The following is a 21,678-nucleotide window of genomic DNA, read 5'->3' on the forward strand; positions in this document are numbered from 1 at the left end:
ACTCCCACGGTCTTGATCCTCACATACCAACATGTTCCCAGTAATCTATTATTATCATTTTTATTTTAAATTTAATAAAAATAAAATAAATAAATATATTATGCAAATATATATCAAAAACATATTACCCCTTATTAATTTTTTCAGTGTAACAAAAAAAATGGTAAAGTATACAGTAACAATACCAAAATTATTAATACAGTAAAAGTTTGAAAATTTTAAAATTTCGATATATAAAGAAATAATATTTATAAGTTATAAATATTATATGTAATACTTGTAAGCAATTAAATTTTCATTTTAAAATTTTGATTTACGAAAATAATTATGAAATATTTACAAAAATTCAAAATGTTGTTAAAGAATCAAACAAATTTTTTTTTTTTAATATTTGAAACTCATCTATAAAAAAATATATATATAAATTTATTCATTTTTTAAGTAAATTTAATGTTAATTAAATTATAAAAATTTAATTTTTGAAAATATAAATAAATTTAATATTATTTGATAGGTTCGTTATAATATAGATACCAACTAAAGTTACTGAGATAATTTGATGTAGTGGTTAATTAGCTTTCCTGATTTAAAAAATATATATATATTTGTTTAAATTTTCTAAAAAAATCAATTTTTCATGGTTAAAAGTAAAAAATATTATTTATTTTATATAATTAAATAAATAATAATTTAAATATATAAAAAAAAATTAAATAATGAAACGATAAATTAATGGATGGTTAAATTTTGGTATAAGATCCTGGAAACCAAATAACCACTAGGTCGATATTCCAAAGAGATTTAAATTTAACTAAAAAACATTTATATGAAAGGAGTGAGTTTGAAGTCAGACATTTATTTATTTAAAAAATTCTATATAATATGAAGCAAGACATTTAATTATTTTTTAAAATATTCACACACATAATATCATTGAAAAATATCCAAAGGATTAATCGAATTTGAATTTATTAAAATTAATCAACAAAAAAAACTACCATTTTTTTTAATTAGAGTTTATTTTAGTGCATAATGATAAAATAAGTTTATTTTTTTATATTATAGTTTATTTTAATACTTTAATTATTAAATTAAATAATATAATTAAATGATGTTATATATTACTGTTGATGAAACCAAAAAAATAACAATTTACGGTTTTGTTTATTTATTATTAAATATAAATTTAAATATTAAATATAAATGTATTTTTAAAAGAAAAACAAAATTGAACGAGAAATCATTTGAAATCTGAAATAATGTAATGAAAAAGTCAGATTATTTATAATGACTGTAAAATGGGGAAAAGAAAAAAGATCAGTTGTTAAATCCAACTTGTCTTCTCATGACACAGTGCGGTGACAGCCGGATGGATGGGGTAATGCCTGCCCACTTGTCTTTTCTCATCTTTTTCTTTTCCTTTTTTTTTTTCTTATTTATCTGGAAATGCCATCACTTTTCAACAGTTTTAGGTAACTAGGGTAATTTAGATTCAATTTGTTTATAGTTTATTCAATTCAGTCACTTTTATTTTATTATTTTAATATTCATAAAGAAAACTCATCATCTTAACCACTATGAAGATTAAACACAAGATAACACGATTACGAAACAATTATAACATGACAAAATTGAAACACGATCACGAGTCGGCACGAAACTGCACACACATGAACATAACACGAATAAAGAATCTTAAATTGTCTAATATTCAGCTGGAGGTTCTTATGGAGAAACTCAATGTTTATTCCTTGTTGAATTTGATCGGTTGACAGTATGCATAGTAATTATTGTGACTATTTTCTTCCTTTGGTGCGGTTGTTGATGGGTTCCCATTGTTAAGTTTTATGATGGTGAGTCCTCGAGTCAGCGTCCAATATGAGATTTCTCACCTCATTGTCTGAAATATTTATTAACATCTTAATTAAAATTAGTCATTTATAATAATAAAATTGATTTTGGTTTCAAATTAATTGATACAATTTCATTATCAATGTATAATTAATTAATTATATATAATACAAGTACATTGCTTGGAGACATATCCAAATTCGTCTTTTCCAAAATGAGTTTAAGAGTTGGATGGCGGTAGATGCTCTAGCTCAATCGGTCTCGGAGTGTTAGTAATGTCAGAGTCATTACGTTGGCTCCTGATACAAGGTTGAACTGTGAACTGTTGAAGCTAGACGAACCTCCACCGTGTCTTCGACTCGCTGAATGAGGCAAAACTCTAACGAGCCGAAATTAAAAAACCGTTAGAACTAATTTCCTTAAATTGTAACGAAAATAGCGTAATCGTCGCAAAAATAGCCATGGTGACATCTGGGGGTTAATTTCTATCAACAAGCATGTGGGCTAGCCGTTAGATTTTATATAGTCTGAAAATATTTTAAAAGGTCGGAACTATTAGTGACAATCTTACGTTATTAGCAACAAATCTTGTTTGGGACCTCAGGGTTGATAATGAGTTACACAACCCAACACGTACGACATGATTAAAGTATAACAAGAATTGCCCAAACTTACGACTATTTAAATACGATATCCATCTCTAGTTGGATTTAAAAAACTCGGGAGCCTTTTTTGGTTTTGGGTTTTAAATAATTTTTAAATTATTTAAAAAATCACAATTGGTGATGAATTTGATAAAGTGAATTTTTATTTATTTTATTTTTATAAAAGTATTTAAAAATATTAATATATAATGATAAAATAAATTATTATTATTTTAATTATTTAATTTAATGATTCAATTGATGAGAGAGTAGATTATTGATTATTGAGAAAATTATTAATATTATATATTTTTTTGTTCTGTATTTGATAAAAAAATAAAATAATAGATTAAAAATTGAAAAAAAATATAATGAACAAATTAAACAATAAAAAAAATACATACAAAATAATATGCAAAAAAAAGTTAAAAATAATTATTACTTATTTTTTTATTTACTTATCTACTTATTTTTTATTTTAATTAAAATTTAAAATTATGTATTATTTAAAATTTATAGAAACTGTAATATTCATATAAATTATTTTAAAATAAATTATTTTTTACTTAAAATAATTTATTAATATTTAAAACCAAGTTAATAAAAACATCAAATTATTTTAAATAAAAACATTAAGTTTATTGATAATTTTATAAAACATTATTAAAATAATTAATATTAAATTATATATAATATTAATTATTCACTATTATTATAAATATAGAAAATAAATAGGTTGGATCTAAGTTTAATCAAACATACATAACTCTAATTAAAATAAGCTGAATACTATTAAAATTGACCTAAAGTAATTTATTTATTTGGTGTAAGTTTAATTAAACTAACCATTTGAATTTATTTATTTAAAAAGTCAGATATGACACCATGATTCAATTAACGTCAGGCACGATTCAATTCTTCATGTCGCGGAATTTTGAAATAAAATATAAATTGATAATTTAGTAATAGACAAAATTAATTTATGCTCTCAACTAAGTAGGATTCCCTTAAAAAGAAGTAGTCATTGGAGGAAAGAATTTGAGATAGCTTTACATTTTGGTTGGGGCATCAAATTAAAGATAATATATATTTCTTTTTATCAATTTAATAAGTCCCAAATTTGTAAAAGTGATTCTTAATATATAATATTTAATTATCTCAGGTGTGCAATAAATTGTACTTGTGTTGGGTGCAACGCAAAAGTATTCGTAATTGCCTCTTCTTTCTTGAGATTATATGTTTTGATCCCAATTAGGGGTTTAATTTATGCTTCTTATTTGGGACCATCAATTGTTCCTTCTTTGATAAGATGTTAGATGGATTTTCCTCCTCTTCATCATTAATTATTTGAAAAATTAAATAAATAATGTTAACGGTTATTCTTTGTAGGAAAAGATATCATGTGTGTTTGGTTAAATTAATTTTATATTTATAATAAAATTAATGATATAACTTATATTTAGAATTGTATAAATTAATAATATCTTAAACCGATTATAATAATTATAATAAGAAGGTATTAAATTCTTAATTTTTTTTTACTATTTATTTATCTCATTTTTTAATATTAACATTGTTTATTTATTTTTTCATTAAAATAACTTTTATAATTTTGTAAATTTTAGTATATATTATTTTTTTTAAATATCTTTTTTTATAAAATTTATTATTTAAAGTTTTAAACAATTTAAAATTTTATTTATTTTTACAAAGAAAATTAATGTTTATTTTATAACTAGTTATATAAAAATAAAAATATTATTATTAATTTTAATTATTATCTCTTAACTCGTTAGTTCAATAATTAAAAAAATACATTATCTTTAATATTTTAAATAAATTTATGAAATAATAATAATTATTTTTTATATATATTATTATGAATTTAAAATAATAAAGTAATTATATTATAATTATTTATTTGATATAATATTAATAATATTTAAAGTAATTAACATAATATTTAAATAATATTAAAATAAAACTTAAATAATATTAAAATATCAATAAATTTAATTAAAATTAATTAACAAAGATAAAAATTAATTAAAAATAATTTTATTCTAATACTTAAATTTTATACTATTCACCGAACAAATTTTTTGAATTTATACCATTTATATAATGTCTTATACTTTTAACCAAACAATACTAGTATATATATTTTATACCTCCATGTAATTTATACCTAACAACATTATTAGTAAAATAACTTTTAATTGTTAAAAAAAAATATTCTATCAATAAAAAATTTAATGGATTTAAAAATAAAACTTCAAAATTTAGTTTTTAATTAGTTAAAATGGTACAGTCTCTTTTATATATATATTTTTTTAATTTGTTTTTCCATATTTAAAATTTAAAATTTATAAAAATATAATAAAGTACTATAAATATTTATGAATGAGAAATTAAATAATTAAAAAAAGTTATAAAATGTATTTTTAGTAAAATTCTAAAAATAAATCAAACATAAAACTAAATTATCTCTTCATTAATGTGAACATCACGAGTCCATGTCTTCATGATCAAATTAATGAGCAAATATATATTAAGGTAAAAATATAACATGACTAATTTAAAAATATAAATCAATTTTTTCTCTAATTTTTTTAAAAAGCGACAAAATATACATTCTCTAATTTTTTTTTTCACACCCACTCACTCTTATTGTTGATTCCCTATTTACATCAACTATGATAGTGTATTTTTTTAATATACTATTTTTTCAAACAATTTTCTAATACATACAAATCACAATTCACAAAGTTAATAATATAGACTGCATAACTTAAAAAAGAAAAGAAAAAGTGTTGGTCCAATGAGTAACCTGATGGACCGAAATTTACAAATTTGTTAGCTGAGAAATGGTTGAAAGGTAAAAACAAATGGATTTTGTCCACCTAATTAGAGATATTCAACTTTATGTATATTTACATAATGTATAACATTATATTTAATTGAGGTTAACTCACTTTTGAGAACAACTAGAGATCAGAGAAAAAACAAATTCAAGATTTGAGGTAGTAGCTAGCTAAAGAAGAATATTTCTGTTTGCCGGAATTTGTACCGTATGATCGACTTCAAACATTGACAACTTGTTGTTTATTTTTTGGGTTATGTTCTAAATGGTAAAGGTCTGTTTTATAGGACTTCTAAGTCTGTCTAAGATAAACCATAATTGTAGAGTTGATAAGGTTGGTTGATCTTAATATTTATGGTTTTTGTTGTTATTTGCCAAGATTGTTGCGACGATACAATTGATTAGTGACTATAATTTAATTATAACTAGAGTGAACGACTGTTTGTAGCATTGTTGATGATAGTGAATTGTACAATTTGTTAGTTTCTGACTTGTTCCGTAATTTTTACTCTCTGTTAGAATATAAGATAATATATATATAAGATATTATCCTAATATTATAAATTTTAATAATATTATTATAATATAAAATAATATAACGGTGAGATATTATAAGATAAATTGTAATAATATCATTATTATTTTATATTATTATATTAGTTTTCTTATAAATTCAATGTAATATCTATACAGATATAAAATATAATATATGTAACTAAAAAATATATTATTCAATACAATTTCTCTTCTCTTTATTTATTTTAAAAAATATTTTTTACGCTAAAATTTGTCTTTTATTTCATGCTATTTTGTTTATTTTTATACTCAGTTAATTGAAAGTGGTTCGATTATAAAGAATACATTTTTCTATTAATGGAGAACAAGGACACCCAAACTAGATAACGAATGATTAAGACCTTAACCCTAATCTAGATTATTATTATTATTATTTAAATGGTTCTAAATACTCAAACCTATTATTTTGAGCATATCTATCAATATCACATTATTGTTCAATTCCACGCATAGCCAATTTTTAAATTAAAAACTTAGTTAGCATAAACGGGTGTCCATAAGTGTTGCAATTAGCTGAAATTTATCTAATAAATTCATATATATCTAAGTCTTTAAAAAGTCGGTGATAAACTCTCGGTTTGATTCTCTCGTATTACATATTATTTTGTTCCCTTTATTCTCTATAAATCTACTCCTTAACTTTTTTTCATCTTTTTAAAGTTTATCCTAATTTTAATTTATGGATCACCCTGAACTAGCAAATAATTTGTCACCTACTTATTACCACACTATTTTATAGAAAGTTTCGTTATAATACAATTTTTTCTTATCTTTCAAGTCACTAAAGAAAACCAATCATTCATTGATAATATAGATGCGTTAATGGACCGTGACAGCAAAATGGAGAATAATAAATTCATGCCCTTTGGGCCATTAAGTACTAGGCTTTCCAACGAGTAATTGGACTCTTTATTTTATGGATTTTAATTAATCATTTACACTAATGGGCTAACCTTCTCATTTAAGGCGGTTAAAATTGAAAATCTACTTATCCTATAATTGTAAACTCGTAAAATCTATAGTTTATTTAAAATCGTAAGAGTCTAATTTAAAAAAATAATAGTTATATATTATTATTTATAAATATAATTAAGTATTTTATACTTACCGATTTTAAAAATGTATATATTTAAATATAAAATTAATTAAAAATTAATAATAAGTAAATAACACTCGAACAAAATTAATTATATTAATTAATTTATTTAAATAAATAATAAATTTATTTTTTTTATTTTTAAATATAAATTTATTTTTTTAAACGCAAAATCGTATAAAATTGTAAAATCGAAATTATTTATAAACTTGTAAAATCTTATTATCGTAAATTTAAAATTCTAAGACTTTAATTAAAATTAGACTCGTCAACTTACGTGAAATCTTAAGATTTAAGAATCAACTCGAAATTTTAATAGTTTGTTAATAATAATAATAATAATAATTAGTAATTACATATCTATTTATGTTGTGAATTGAATAAATTAAATTTGTATTATGTAGGTAATATTATATTAAGATTTTATATTGGATGATTTGATTTATCAAATATTACTATGGTTAAATGGTTTTAAACAATTTTTTTGGTTAACAAATATAGAAGATCAGATTGGTATATTTGTAAAATATTATTTTAAATTTATAATTATTCTATTTCAAAAGCAAATATTGATTCTGTCTTTTAAAAATTTAAATAGAGCCTATATTTGATAATAATATACCATATTTTTTTATTATATTAATCATATATTCAATGGATTCAAATATACTTTTGTTGGGGGTATTGTATGTATATCAGTTGATAGATAGACCAATTCAGTCTTAACAAAATAATAATAATAATAAATAAATAAATAAATAGAGAAAAGTTGTTTTACAGTTTTTCTTTTTCTAATTTCTAAATCAAGCCATAATTTGTTGAATAAATAAATGATATGGTTGTGAAAATGATTCATGATGATAAATTTATGTTACAGTTGATTCCGACAAATGAATAAGGTAATAATGTCTGGTCTATTTAATAGTTAAAAATAAAAACTAAAAATGAAACCTTTCCTCCTCCTCCTCCATTGTCTGAAACTGATCGCCAAGCCTGGAAGCTCTCTGAGGTATGCTTTCTCTCCGTTCATCCTCCGCCGTCTATCTTCCCTCCTTTCTCGACTCTCTCTATCTCTCTCTTTCCATATTCCTCTTCATATGTATATCTCTTTCAAGTTCAATTTATCTGAAATCTCGATGTCTAGGGTTTCATCATGGCTTCCAAGCGGATCTTGAAAGAACTCAAGGATCTACAGAAGGATCCTCCTACTTCTTGCAGCGCAGGTACGATCGGACTTTTCTTTTGTTGTTTTCCACGCTTGACCTTTACTGCATGTTTTACTTTGTTTGTTTGATCTCTACTTACTTTTACATTTCCCATTAATCATACTCTGTTGGATGAGATGTAATAATTACCCATTTATTTGCCTTGGATTCTCTCTCTGCAAGGAAGCATGAAATTACACTTTGTTACTCTGGATCATTTGCAAACTTCATTCAATTGTATCCTACTTTTAGTTATCTTGGAAATGAACATTTGAATTTATACTTGCACGTTATAATTAGTCCATATATTCAATGTGATCATCTCAATGATGATGTTAAGTAGTCCCCTGTGCCTTCTTCTGTGTAAGATGTAACTGTGGGAATGTGTTTTTAAGGAGCAATTGCTTGCCTATAGACACTTAGATTTATCATGGTCATCATCTTGATTATTTTGTGTTTTTTAAGTACTGGAATTTTGAATGTCATTTCAAACCACTGTAATTCCGTTTAATTTTCAACATCTGTTGTGCAGCCGTATAAGGCCAAAAAGTAACAATCTTTTAGCAAGATGATGTGCTTGTATGTGCATGAGTAGGTCTGTATACTTGAGAGTTTTACCATCATACTTCTCCTATAGTGCAAATAGTACATTCAGATCCTTTAATGGCTTCATTATTATTCTAGCTGATCCACCATCTTATTGTCTGACTCAACTTAATAAATGGGGTCAATTCCTGGAGCTTATTTAGTGGAGTATTTTTCAATAGCATCTTCATACCTTGTGGAGATTAGGGTTTTGAAGGGAAAATCACATGGAATACAATTAATAGTATTTTTTGAAAAAGGTCCATGAATACACTTAATAGTATTATGAAACATTTTATACTTCTTGTCTTGATTTTCTCTTGGCTTCTCCCTTTCTTGGATTTTTTAAACCCTACAGTTTGAACTCTATCACATTCACAACCACAAATCTATCATGTCTTGTCTCCTGTTTAGAAGACATTTTGACTAGATCAATTGCTACCCAACTTTTGTGAATGATTTTTCATAGTACAAATGAAATTAATTATGCTATAGAGTATACACTGCTTGTCTGTTTCATGTTACAATCATAGTTGAATTGAACTATTCTATAAATTTCATTTTTCTTTTGGTTTGGTTTTGTAGGCCCGGTTGCTGAAGACATGTTTCATTGGCAAGCAACGATTATGGGTCCCCCTGACAGTCCTTATGCTGGTGGTGTGTTTCTAGTTACAATTCACTTTCCCCCAGACTATCCATTTAAACCACCCAAGGTATAGTCTTAATTCCATCACAGAACAATGTGATGTTTAGCATAAATCGATGCACATTCAATTATGCACATACTATACCTGCTTCAGCAATGCCTGTTTCTTTTTATTTTCTGTCAGACTTGCTGGAATGAAACAATTCTGTGTATTCTAACAATAGTTCTATGCTCTTGCACTTAATTCGAGAGACTTGAGTTTTTGCTCATTTGGTTGTTTAGTAATAAGACTATGGTTGCCATCTTGTATTTATTTTAGAAATCATTGATGCTGATAATGGCAATTGCATATTTCAGTTCTCATTTGAATAATTGTTGATGTAATGTGGACCAATTTCTGGACTTGCACTGCCATATGCTGTGACAAAACATTGCCTACTGATACCACCTGCTGTCATGGAATTCATTCCATTTCCTTTATAATATTTTGAAACCAATTAAATAGGAGGTTAAAGGTGACCCCCAATGGGGATTAGGAGAGAGATTTGATATCATTTCCTATCTGAACCTTTATTATCATTTTGATATTTGTGGGTTTAATTGTTAAATTGTTTTCTTAAACTCCTGAGTAGTTTAGTTAGGATTTAGGCTACTTGCCTATATTTGGGGCTTCACTGTAATTTGATCTATCATGTGTAGAGGATTATATAACTGGTAGATGCATTATTCAATAATTCTTGCATAAATGGAATTCGAATTTCATCATAGAATATGTTCTATGCTTGCTATTGACATTTTTCATGTTGCTTTTTATTTAGTTGGACACTTTGGTTATCAATACTATATGTATTTAGTACTATCCTTGTAGTAGATGTAAAAGTAGTTGCTGTTACTGCTATGAAAAAGTTAAATGCCTCTGGAATCTTGTCTTCTCCTTATTTTTCTCTTTTCTAATTAAGTTTACATGTTCTATGTACAGTCACATTAATCTTGAAAAATCTATTGGAGGTTGTTTGGTCTGGGTTATTTAATTGTGTTTTGGTCAAAGGTCTGGCTTATTTCGAAATAAACTAGTTTTCTTTTTATATCTTGTTCGATAAAAAATGGTTTCTTTGGGTCAAATTTCCCAAATAGGATTTAATCACTCACCTTATTTTAATTATGCTGACTAGGAATGAGATGCTGAAGATTTACATATGTTTCCTGCTATATAGTATTGCTATCTAGCAGCTTCTTGCATGAAAAAAAACTAGGATAATAGTTTGATGTACTGTGAATCTGTCATGGTTATACATGTCCCCATTGCACATAAAATTGAAAACACAAATTAATGTCAACCATGACATTACTTCTAATGTTCTATGTACTGATTCCATCTGACCATCAGAATCATATGAACTCGTTTCTCTTCACCCAATTGTCTTCCCCACAGTTGGCGTTTTAACTTTTAAAGTGGTACTTTGTTTGCTATTTTGGCTTTTGTTTGGATTTTGCTGCAATACATTCCAAGTTATCCAATTTAATAATAATTGGAAGTTTTCATCAGGTTGCATTCAGGACCAAGGTTTTCCATCCTAATATCAATAGTAATGGCAGTATCTGCCTTGATATATTGAAGGAACAGTGGAGTCCTGCTCTTACTATCTCAAAGGTTATCTTCTATCCTTTTATTGGTTCTGTTATTTGGCTTTGTCAATTCACATTTCATATGATTGTGAACTAACTTCAAAACAATTAATTAAACAAAATCAAAGACAAAGACAACAACGTAAACAAAGACCAGCTTAATCAAATCTATTAATACTAAGATAAATTGTTCACATTAAATGTAGCAATAGATAGACAATAACTGAAATACAGTTTTCCAATTGAGCAATACCAAGTCATGATTATTCATTACTTTCAAATATGATTTAAGCTGCTGTTCATTGTTCCTTTGGTGTGAAAAATTAATGTGACATTAAAGTCTTTGAATTTTGTTTGCAGGTTTTGTTGTCGATCTGTTCTCTGTTAACAGATCCCAACCCCGATGACCCTTTGGTCCCTGAGATAGCTCACATGTACAAGACCGATACAAACAAGTACGAGACTACTGCCAGGAGCTGGACTCAGAAATACGCAATGGGTTGAAGCGAAAGTGCCAATATGTGTGTGCTGCAATTTGTTTATCTCATTTTTTTGAAGAGGGGGTGGGGGCCCTTTTAAAATGTTATAACTTGCACACATATAATTGTTATTATATTTATGTATTGTTAATCTGGCTTGTAACATCTTCAGGTAAAAAAAAAAGGGTTTGGGCTTTTATTAGACACTTAAATGCCTTCCAACTTTGATTTGTATCTAAAGGGTAAATCGTCTATGCTTTGAACTTTATTGGTCTGTTACTAATTATGTTGCCTAAATATCTGCTTTGAGTTTGAGCTTCTTACAACAACCTTGATTTATGATATGTGATTTCGTTGTTAGATTTTTCAACCGTTGCATCAATGATTTTTTGTAGCAAATATCACAACCAAATATAAAAAGTTAAGACATTACTTGTAATAAATCATAGTTATGAGCACAAAAGAAATAGGTTTCACAACCAAACAATTATTGTTTGCCAGATAGAACAATAATAGCATCTCTATAAGGTGATTCTTGTAATTGTTGATGAGATTATACTATCTTTTATTTCCACTTATCCATCATATTTATTTGTTGGGAGTCATAATTTTGGTTACCTAAATCAATCACACATATCCCCAAAAGTCTTAAATTGACATTGATATGATCAAAGGGATTTATAGTGAAGAAGTGAAAAATAAAAACCATTAATTTGAGTTTATCTATAACTCCAATCATTATTTAATCTTTTATCTTGGCATTGAAAGTAGGAAGAATTCCCTTAACATTAGTCTAGGACGGTGTTCGGATTCCACTATAAGCAATAACCCATTCATTCTGAACCCTTTTCTAAGTTTCTACACTCTCTCATATATGGAACTTGTAAAATATTATATTTTATTCTCTGTCTGCAAATAATAATAATAATAAATTTAATAAGGGTGTTATTATTATGTAGTGATTTTGTAGGGGAGATATCAATAGTTCTCCCCCAATGACAAGAACCCACACACAAAAACAGAGTAAATAATTTAGTGGCTCAAAGCAAGCTAGCAGAGAGCATTTATTATTATTATTATTATTATTATATATTAATACTTGGGAGAAGTTCATATATTGACTTACCAACCAACCATCCAACTAATAAAACAAACAAATAATTTCAGTCTAATTTCAGATTCTCCATGAGATTTTGTCCAATCTAATGTAACTTCTCTAATTGTCTTCATATGTTTATTGTGTTTTTGTGTAATCCCAGAACAGGCAAAGTCCGAGAAGAAAGAAATCACTCACTAGTGTATAACATTTTCTTTTTGTCCTTTGATTTATCATCATATGAATTTACTTACAGGTTACAGCCAGCCAGCCAGTCATACCCCATTTTGAAACTTACCTTGTTCCTCGTATATATCAATACTTTTTTCTTTTCTGGGTAAGAGTGTAACTCATTTATGTTTACTTTTACCCACCACTTTCTTCTCTAGCTAGCTAGTTTTCTATTCATATTTAATTCTAATTAGTCTATCTATCTAAACAATAGTTTATTGAATTCGTCCTGTCCTTATTAAGATCACATGGGTTTAGCCTGTGCCAATTGAAATATGGCTTGCATTTAAGATAGCTGGCTGGTCGGTCTTTTTCTTCTTCTTCCTGTTTTTTTTTTTATGGTCAATTCTGACCGTGCATGGAGCAGATCCAACCATGTATCAGATTGTATTTTATTTAAACCCTAATCAAAAGTATTAGACAAACAAATTCTCCATATTAATTAATTAAACATTAAATACAATTTTGATTTTTATAATGTTATTCTTTTTTTCAAATCAAACTCATGTCTACTTACTTGCCAAGCACTAGTGTGCATGAACACAAACTATAATTATATAATTAATATCTAGCTATAGCTAGATCTACTCTCTTCCCCCACGAGTACATTAATTATATTATAGATTATTGTATTATTAAGAAGTGGTCGAGCACTACTTTGCTAAGATATAGTCCAAAACCGAGATTAAACTACAAATAATTTGAATGCTTTGTTGGACTATGATTTATCGTTATTCATACTTCAAATATTGAAGTATATACTAGTTATTATTCGATTCAAAATTAGGTGCCCTTCTAAAAAAAATAGATATGAAACTACTAAAATAAGAGTTTTTCTTAAATAAAAAATCTGAAGTGAATTACACAAGTGAATTGAATTGATATATAATGAATTAAATGATGTATAATTAATTTGTCATTGAGGAAAAACCCAACCGAAGAAATAAGGGGTTGGGAATGGCGTTGGACCGGTCAGCTGGCCGGGACGACGTAAGAAATAAGAATTTAATTAATAATGAAAGAGCCGAGATGAGAAACCGGCTTGGGCGGCTTTTTTTGTTTCATCTTCCGTTGGGATATATTTGGAAACCATCTGTTAACGAGGTCCAGTAATTGCGGACCGGCCTTTTCGCTTCTACGTACACTGAACCCGATTTTTATTTATTTATTTATTTATTTATTTACTGTTTATAGCGACTACTAATCCAGTCAAAAGAAAAGAAAAGAAAAGAAGAAGGGGGTTAAAAATATTTGGTAATTTTGACCGACCAAATTAACGGACTTTAGAAATCACGTGACTTACCCTGAATTCACATATTCCAAGGTAATAATAAAAAGAGACATATTTTGCTGACTCAGCCTCACGTCCATGTGTCCCCACCTCACCTCCATCCTCTTTCCCTGGACCCCACTCACTTGCATGCCACGTGTCCCCCTTCCTTCCTCTGCCCATAAGACGCGGCGCTTCGTCTTACCCGGATATTTTCATCCAAAATATTTTTATTATTATTCCAAATTTATTTAAATTCAAATAAACAAAATTTTTAAATAGTCGAACTCATCATTTTTTTTTTACATTCAATTATTCAGACATATATGTATTTTTTTTTTAAATTATTTAAAGATTTTTTAACTAAGAACTACATTTTTTTTGAAATCTTAATTATATAAAATATTAGTTTTTATATTAGTTCAACAATTTAATTATTTTATATGAGTAAGATTTTATTTTTTTATTTATAATGGAACAAACATCTAATCAACTCTAGTTATATTATTTAATTTATGAATTAAATTACTAAAAAAATATTATTTATTTTAAAAAATATTTTATCATTATATATTAATAAGTTTTAATATTTTTATCAAGAAAAAATACAACTTTTAATATTAACACCTATCAACATTTTCTAAATTATTTAAAATTTATTTAATTAATTCTCAACTCAACAACACATACAAACATGTATTTTGTAAATGGGTTTAATTTATATATATTAATAAGAGTATAATATTACCACTTAAAGTCTTTTTAAGGATCATAAACGATATTAATTTTTTTAATAAATATATAAGATTTTTGGGTAAAAGTTTATTTAAATAAATATGGGATTATTTAAAAGATATGAGTTGTGATTTTGAGAGGAGAGATGAGATGTCTTTTGATAAAAAAAAATAAAAAATATTAATATATAATGATAATTTTTTTATTTTTAATAAAAAGTATTATAATATTTTTATTAATAAATATAGTTAGATAATTAATTAGTAAGTTGAATTAAAACAAGAAAATAAAACAAACCAGTATAAAATAAAATGATTATATAATAATTATTAACTGTATAATAGAAGAGTACTGTTCTCCTCCTACTGTAGTAGTGAGAAATAAAATAAAATAAAATAAAATAGCAAAAAGAGGTGCGAATGAGGTGTCAAATTTCTACTGTCTGGTTTGGACTCTCCCCTATAAAATCTCAACGGCTGTCACTCCGGTATCCTCCGCATCTTTATCTCTCTCTCTCTTTCGATTGATTGAAGAACAAAAGGCGCCGCCGCCGGACTTATATCTCACCGGAAAAAAAGAGTGAGTCTAAGAGTGAGTGAATGAGTGAGCGAGTGTGAGTGACTTTTTATCTCTTGCTAGCTAATTAATCTTTTTCCGTAAAGCTTCCTTAAATATTCTTCCCAAAATCTTTTCTCTCTTTATTCTTTCCAGAATCAAATATCAACACGAATATATCCTTTTTCGGAAACCATCCATCTCCCCACCACCACTTTCTCTCTTTCTTTCTTTCTTTCTTTCTTCATGCTAATCTTCTGAAATCTCAAAGACACTCCTATGGAAATTACAAACATGCTCTCTCCGTCTCCGGTGGTCAAGTACACTACTGAATATCGCAAACACACCACCATTACAACTCCCAGCTCCAATTCCAACCTAGTTTTCCCCAGACTTGTACGGATATCAGTAACCGACGGCAACGCCACCGACTCCTCCAGTGAAGAAGATGCCGCCGGAATGATGACTTCATCCTCGTCTTCTCGTCGTCGAAGAGTCAAGAGATTTGTCAACGAGGTAAGCATCGAGACGTGCGTTAACAGAGTTTGGAAGGATAAGACGTCGAAGACGGTGAAGGAAACGCCGGCGGCTTCAAAGAATCGTCGAAGAAATCATTTGCCTGTAACTAACAACAACAACCACCGCCACCGGAATATGATAAAGAAGATAAAAGGACAGGAAAAGAAATTTCGGGGTGTGAGGCAACGTCCTTGGGGAAAATGGGCAGCTGAGATTCGAGATCCTTTAAGACGTGTACGACTCTGGTTAGGCACTTACGATACTGCTGAAGAAGCCGCCATGGTCTACGACCACGCTGCAATCAAGCTGCGTGGACCCGACGCGCAGACCAATTTCACCGCTCCCACTCCGACCACATCCGCCGCCGCCGCCCAAGACACCGTAACATCTCCGACATCAGTACTGGGCGGTTTGGGCTCGATTTCTAACGAGGAAACATTTTCAGTCCTACCGGAAGTACGAAACGACACCGTACCAGAATCAGAAATCCCACTCACTACTACTAAAGAGGAGGACGTGTCCTTTATGTCCTTATCGGAGGACCGATTTTCGGATTTCTCAGCGTTCGATGCGCTGCTGCTGCCGCCCAACGAGATGTTCGATTTCCAAGACTCCATACCCGATATCTTTAACGGGTCGTCGGGTCAAGTAGACTCTTTCTGGGAAGACTTCAATACTCATAATGACTCGCTCTTTTCCCCTCCTCCGGGCGAGTTATTCGATTTCGGGTTGTCGTCTTCTCTTCCCGAGGATGATTACTTGCAGTTTCAAGATATCGGCGACATATTTACATCGGATCCTCCTCTTCTTGCCATCTAAAAAGATGCCCACCCACCCGGAAGCTTCTCATGTTTTGTTTTCTACCGGCCCAGCTAGAATGGGGGAATGAATCTTTCTCTTCTCAGCTTAGCCTAATTTTTGTATTCCTCAATTATTATTATTATTATTATTAGATTTTAAAATATAATTAAATTAGTGTACTAAATGGCGGTTTAAGCTGTCTACCCTATTAATGTTTGCAAGTGTAACAATTGAAGTTGTAATTGTGATGTTTTAATTAATTTGAGTAATTAATAGAGATTAAGTTGTTAGTTGAGTGTGTTCAATCATATAATCTAAGAAATGAGCGTCATTTATACAAGCGTGCAAAAGGTGTTGGCAGGGTAGGGTATATTGAGAGTGGACCATAAACATCATGAAGCGTGCGAGCTTTATACCTTTTCTTTATAAAAGATTTATTGGTAATTGTTATTTATTTATTTTCTAATAAGAAAAATATAAAGATTTTTTTATTTGATTTCAAAAAATTAAATATATTTGAATGATAATATTTTTATTTCATCTCAGATAAAATAATACAGTTTTCTATATATCTTTTTCTTGTTAAACTTTATCTTTATTTTAAATAAAAATTAAAATGATTTAAAGGTTAAATTCACTCAAACTTTAGACAAAGTTTAGAATTAGTCAAGAGAGAAGGACCATTCTACTAGTCAGACCACACAAAGTTTAAGTTTAGGATTAGTTGCAATAAATACATTATTTGTAATGTTTCAATATGTGTAATTTTAGTGACAAATTAGTGACTTGAATAAATGCAGTTAATATAATTTTTTTAACATTTTTTTTTTATTTTTGATAATTGACAACTAAAATGATAATTTTTTTTTCTTTTTTTTGTAATGATCGGCTAATTCATGATAAAATAAGTAAATGTGGAGTTCATTTATACCTATAAGTTAGTTCAAATATTTTAGCTCATTTAAAGTTACATAATTTTGTTTCTTGATTAGATCTTAATAGATATTTAAAATGTTGTTCCATTTATGATTTTGTTGCCCAATAACTTAACCTACCGACTGAGGTGTGACTGAGCACACCTGATGATTTTATTAATTGTGTTGTGATTCCCATTATGTCGGTCCACAATACATGTAAATATAAAATGAATAATAAGAAGAAAACAGAAAATTTTAATTTTAATATATAATGAAAGTGTTATTTTTATTTGACTTATTAAATAGCACCAGTCTTAATAAATATTTGAACTTTTTCATGTTATATTATAATTATATTTTATTCTTGTGAAGTGTTGGTGTTGTAAATTTGAGTCTAGCCTAACACACACGACCCTTCACAATTATCCGTTGGTTTGTGCCGGTCTAGCTTATTGCTCATTTCTAATCAGTCTAAGCTTAACATTATATATATATATATATATATATATATATATATATTAAAATTTTCAAAAAAAATAAATAACATTTTATTGTTTTTTTTTGTCTGTCTTTCTATTATATCTAAGGAGTTGTTCAGTTGTTAAAGACAGTGTTATATATATATATATATATATATATATATATATTTAAATTATCTATAATTTATTATTATTATTAATTTGGTTAAATATTTATCTAGATTTTTTTACTTTTACAAATTATTTCTCATATAATGCTTTTTTAATACAATAATTGGACCCTTTTAAACTTTTATATACTTATTTTTTAAAGAAAAAAAGTTTTAACATTTTATTATTATTTAAAAAATAAATGATTTGTTTTAAATATGAAAATAAAGTATGCAAATTTTGTATTTATTTTTATGAATTTGAATAAAATAATAGTTTATTAAAATCAAATTCAATATAAACATATCAAACAATGGCTTAAAAAACATATTTATAAGTTATCTTTACAACCAACATGAAACAACTACTTTGTCACAGTGACAGACTCTGCATACATGGGGAGACTAAATTGAAATTTTATTTCTTCTGTCAAGTTGTGTGCTGTACATAGATAAATGTACATATTCAAATATATTATCAATTATATTCCGAGTTTCGACCTAACTAATTAATTAGGTGCACACTATTGCATTGTATTTAATTGACTTAAATTTCTAAGTCCTTATTCGTTTTATTTATTAATTTTAATTCAATTATAATAGAATACAATTCAGACAATTATATCACTTAATTTATTAATTAAAATATTAAAAATATATATTTTTGAAAGAGGTCACTAAAGTTAAAAATAATAAAAAATCGTTTAAACAAAACGAAAACACATGACATAAAAATAAAAAATAAAATAAAAAACGTTACTAAATAAGTTATCGAGTTCAAAAATAATATAGAAGAAAAATTAACTCTCCGACGGACTCTACTAACTTTCCGGAATGAATCTCAAAAAATGTCGTAACAATAGAATTACGAATGATATGCATCGGACGACTATGATCATTGAAAGCTCGACGATTTTTCTCTAACCAAATAGTTCATCAAAAAATAATTTGAATGGTAACCCAAATTTGTAGGTCTGTCATATTAGACGCATCAATTCAAACTTCTTGAGTAACTATCCAAAAACTAATGTATCACTCAATTAATCTCAGTAATACTTCACAAAACTTCATATATTAGTCACTCTTCATATATTAGTCACCCTCGATAATGCAAAAATTAGTAAAGTGACGATTCAACATTATCGTGATAAAAAATAATATCAACCTATCCTTACAAAATCATCATATATCAATATTTTTTTTTAAAGTAAACTGAAATTAATTATTATTATATATATATATATATATATATATATATATATATATATATATATATATATATATATATATATATAAACCTTACCGAATAATCTCAATTTCAAAAGAAAAAAAACATTTTTTTTATTAAATTCTGACTTCATAGTTAAATAATATAAATTAAGTATTGATATATCATTACTTCTTTAATATAAAATAAAATTCAACAACAGCAAATATATCTTTATAAATATATATTCACACTAAATTATATAGTTCATTGAGTAAGAATCTAATTTAATATATATTACCAAATGTTCATAGTAAATGTATTTAACAAATGACAAAACAAAGAAAAGTAAAAGGGAGCAAATGTTATAATTTACTTAGTTTTTAGATATTTGATTTTAAATCAGTTAATTACATTTGTTTTAAGGGGTGCATTTTTGGGCACAACTCTTGGTAGTTATATCTATTTTATTGAAAATGTTTTTTTATTGATATTAAACTTAAAACTTTTTAGTTTATAAAGCAAGACTGATTATTACTCAATATTAAAGGAAAATTTATAAATGCACTTTCTCATCAATATTTAAAGGTATTAATTACATTTGTATTTGAAAAATGTTGTTTGTATGTATGAATATATAAGAACTCATTAATGTAATATTTTTGTATAATTTAATTTGAATCATAATTAATAAGAGATGTTCAAGTCTTTATATAATAGAGTGTAGTTAATCCTATTTCTTCTAATAAGAACATGAATTAATAATGAGTGTGAAGAAATGTATTCAAGTGGTCCAGATGATGAGCTGGTTAACTGTCATCAGAACATATATAACAACAATACAATTAGGAACATACATCCTATATATCTAGTACCTACATTCCTAGCAAATTAAAACAATAAATTAGGAACATTCATCCCCTAAATATACATTAATATTTGTTTTTTTAATACATTAAAGTATATGGTTATTAAAAAAAAAATGCATATATATTTAATTTAAAATAAAACTCATTAATCAGATGGAATGATGCAAGCAAAAAAACATATACCTACGCATATTTTGTCATACACACGCAACCCAGACAATTATGTATGTATGTATATATACACTTAATTCCAAGGTATTTCTTAAATGCATTTTGTCACTTTCGTAACAAGAAGCCAAGTTGCTTCTTGTGCCATGCAGAATTTTCATGATTGGTAATGCACCTCAAATTATACTGAATGGGGAGATCAATCCGAGGGTATTTAAGTCATTTCATTTGGAGAACCCTATGTGTTATCGGATAGCCTAAAATGTAAAATATAAGTTTCTATTGTGAACAACAATCTTTTCTAAATAAAAGACTATGCGACAAATCAGGTAAATAAATAAATAGCTAAATCATCCCAAACCCCTCATTTATATCGAGTCAACATACTGTTATAAGTTTCGTTTGGAGAACACTATGTGTTATCGGATAGCTTAAAATGTAAAATATAAGTTTCTATTGTGAACAACAATCTTTTCTAAATAAAAGACTATGCGACAAATCAGGTAAATAAATAAATAGTTAAATCATCCCAAACCCCTCATTTATATCAAGTCAACATACTGTTATATTACAATTAGGTCATGATAATTTCTAGCAACCAAGTATCGAGTTTATAAGGTGTTATGATATGAATGTTGGACTAGAGTTAAGTTAATTCCTCTCTTATTATATATGCAATAAATGAGATAGGTTTGATTTATATAATTCTAAGGTTGGGGTCATGGAGACAGAAAATTTTGATGATGAATAAGTTGATGAAAGCAGATAGACACCATATATATGCATCAAGTTCATGAAAGTCATTTTCCACATTACTACTATTCAAATCAATCAATGATATGTCCTTTTCTATAGTATAAAACATTTATCTTAAATTCCCCCCAAAAAAACATTTATTTTATTTCATTATTACTATTTTCTGTCCCCCACCCACCTTGACCTATTGTGATTTTCCATTTTATACCATTGTTGATTGTAATAAAAACACATAATAATCTCCCCGATTAGCTATAAACAAAGAATGTAAAGTATTTGACTATTTGGTTAGAATGAACAATTGTTTGAATTAGTAAGTTCACATTATTATTATTATTATTATTATTATTATTTA

General features: G+C 26.9%; 2 protein-coding genes across 2 annotated transcripts; both read left to right on the forward strand.

Annotated features, from left to right (window-relative positions):
* Window positions 1–7,906: 7,906 nt before the first annotated feature.
* LOC124931434 (ubiquitin-conjugating enzyme E2 10-like) lies at window positions 7,907–11,880 on the forward strand. Its single transcript, XM_047471893.1, has 5 exons — window positions 7,907–8,039; window positions 8,175–8,253; window positions 9,406–9,533; window positions 11,013–11,117; window positions 11,453–11,880. The coding sequence occupies exons 2-5, from the start codon at window positions 8,184–8,186 to the stop codon at window positions 11,594–11,596; spliced, it is 447 nt and encodes a 148-aa protein (XP_047327849.1). The 5' UTR covers window positions 7,907–8,039; window positions 8,175–8,183; the 3' UTR covers window positions 11,597–11,880.
* Window positions 11,881–15,395: 3,515 nt separating this feature from the next.
* LOC124931739 (ethylene-responsive transcription factor CRF1-like) lies at window positions 15,396–17,267 on the forward strand. The gene has a single exon (XM_047472287.1). The coding sequence runs from the start codon at window positions 15,738–15,740 to the stop codon at window positions 16,794–16,796; it is 1,059 nt and encodes a 352-aa protein (XP_047328243.1). The 5' UTR covers window positions 15,396–15,737; the 3' UTR covers window positions 16,797–17,267.
* Window positions 17,268–21,678: the final 4,411 nt, after the last annotated feature.

This window comes from Impatiens glandulifera, chromosome 3, assembly GCF_907164915.1.
Source record: "Impatiens glandulifera chromosome 3, dImpGla2.1, whole genome shotgun sequence".
Classification (NCBI taxonomy): Eukaryota; Viridiplantae; Streptophyta; class Magnoliopsida; order Ericales; family Balsaminaceae; genus Impatiens; species Impatiens glandulifera.

Bases quoted from the DNA above. Each gene is read 5' to 3' on its own strand.
- LOC124931434 (XM_047471893.1), top strand. From the start codon at position 8,184: ATGGCTTCCAAGCGGATCTTGAAAGAACTCAAGGATCTACAGAAGGAT. The intron at 8,254-9,405 runs GTACGATCGGAC...TTGGTTTTGTAG, and splicing joins TCCTACTTCTTGCAGCGCAG to GCCCGGTTGCTGAAGACATG. The intron at 11,118-11,452 runs GTTATCTTCTAT...TTTTGTTTGCAG, and splicing joins CTGCTCTTACTATCTCAAAG to GTTTTGTTGTCGATCTGTTC.
- LOC124931739 (XM_047472287.1), top strand. From the start codon at position 15,738: ATGGAAATTACAAACATGCTCTCTCCGTCTCCGGTGGTCAAGTACACT.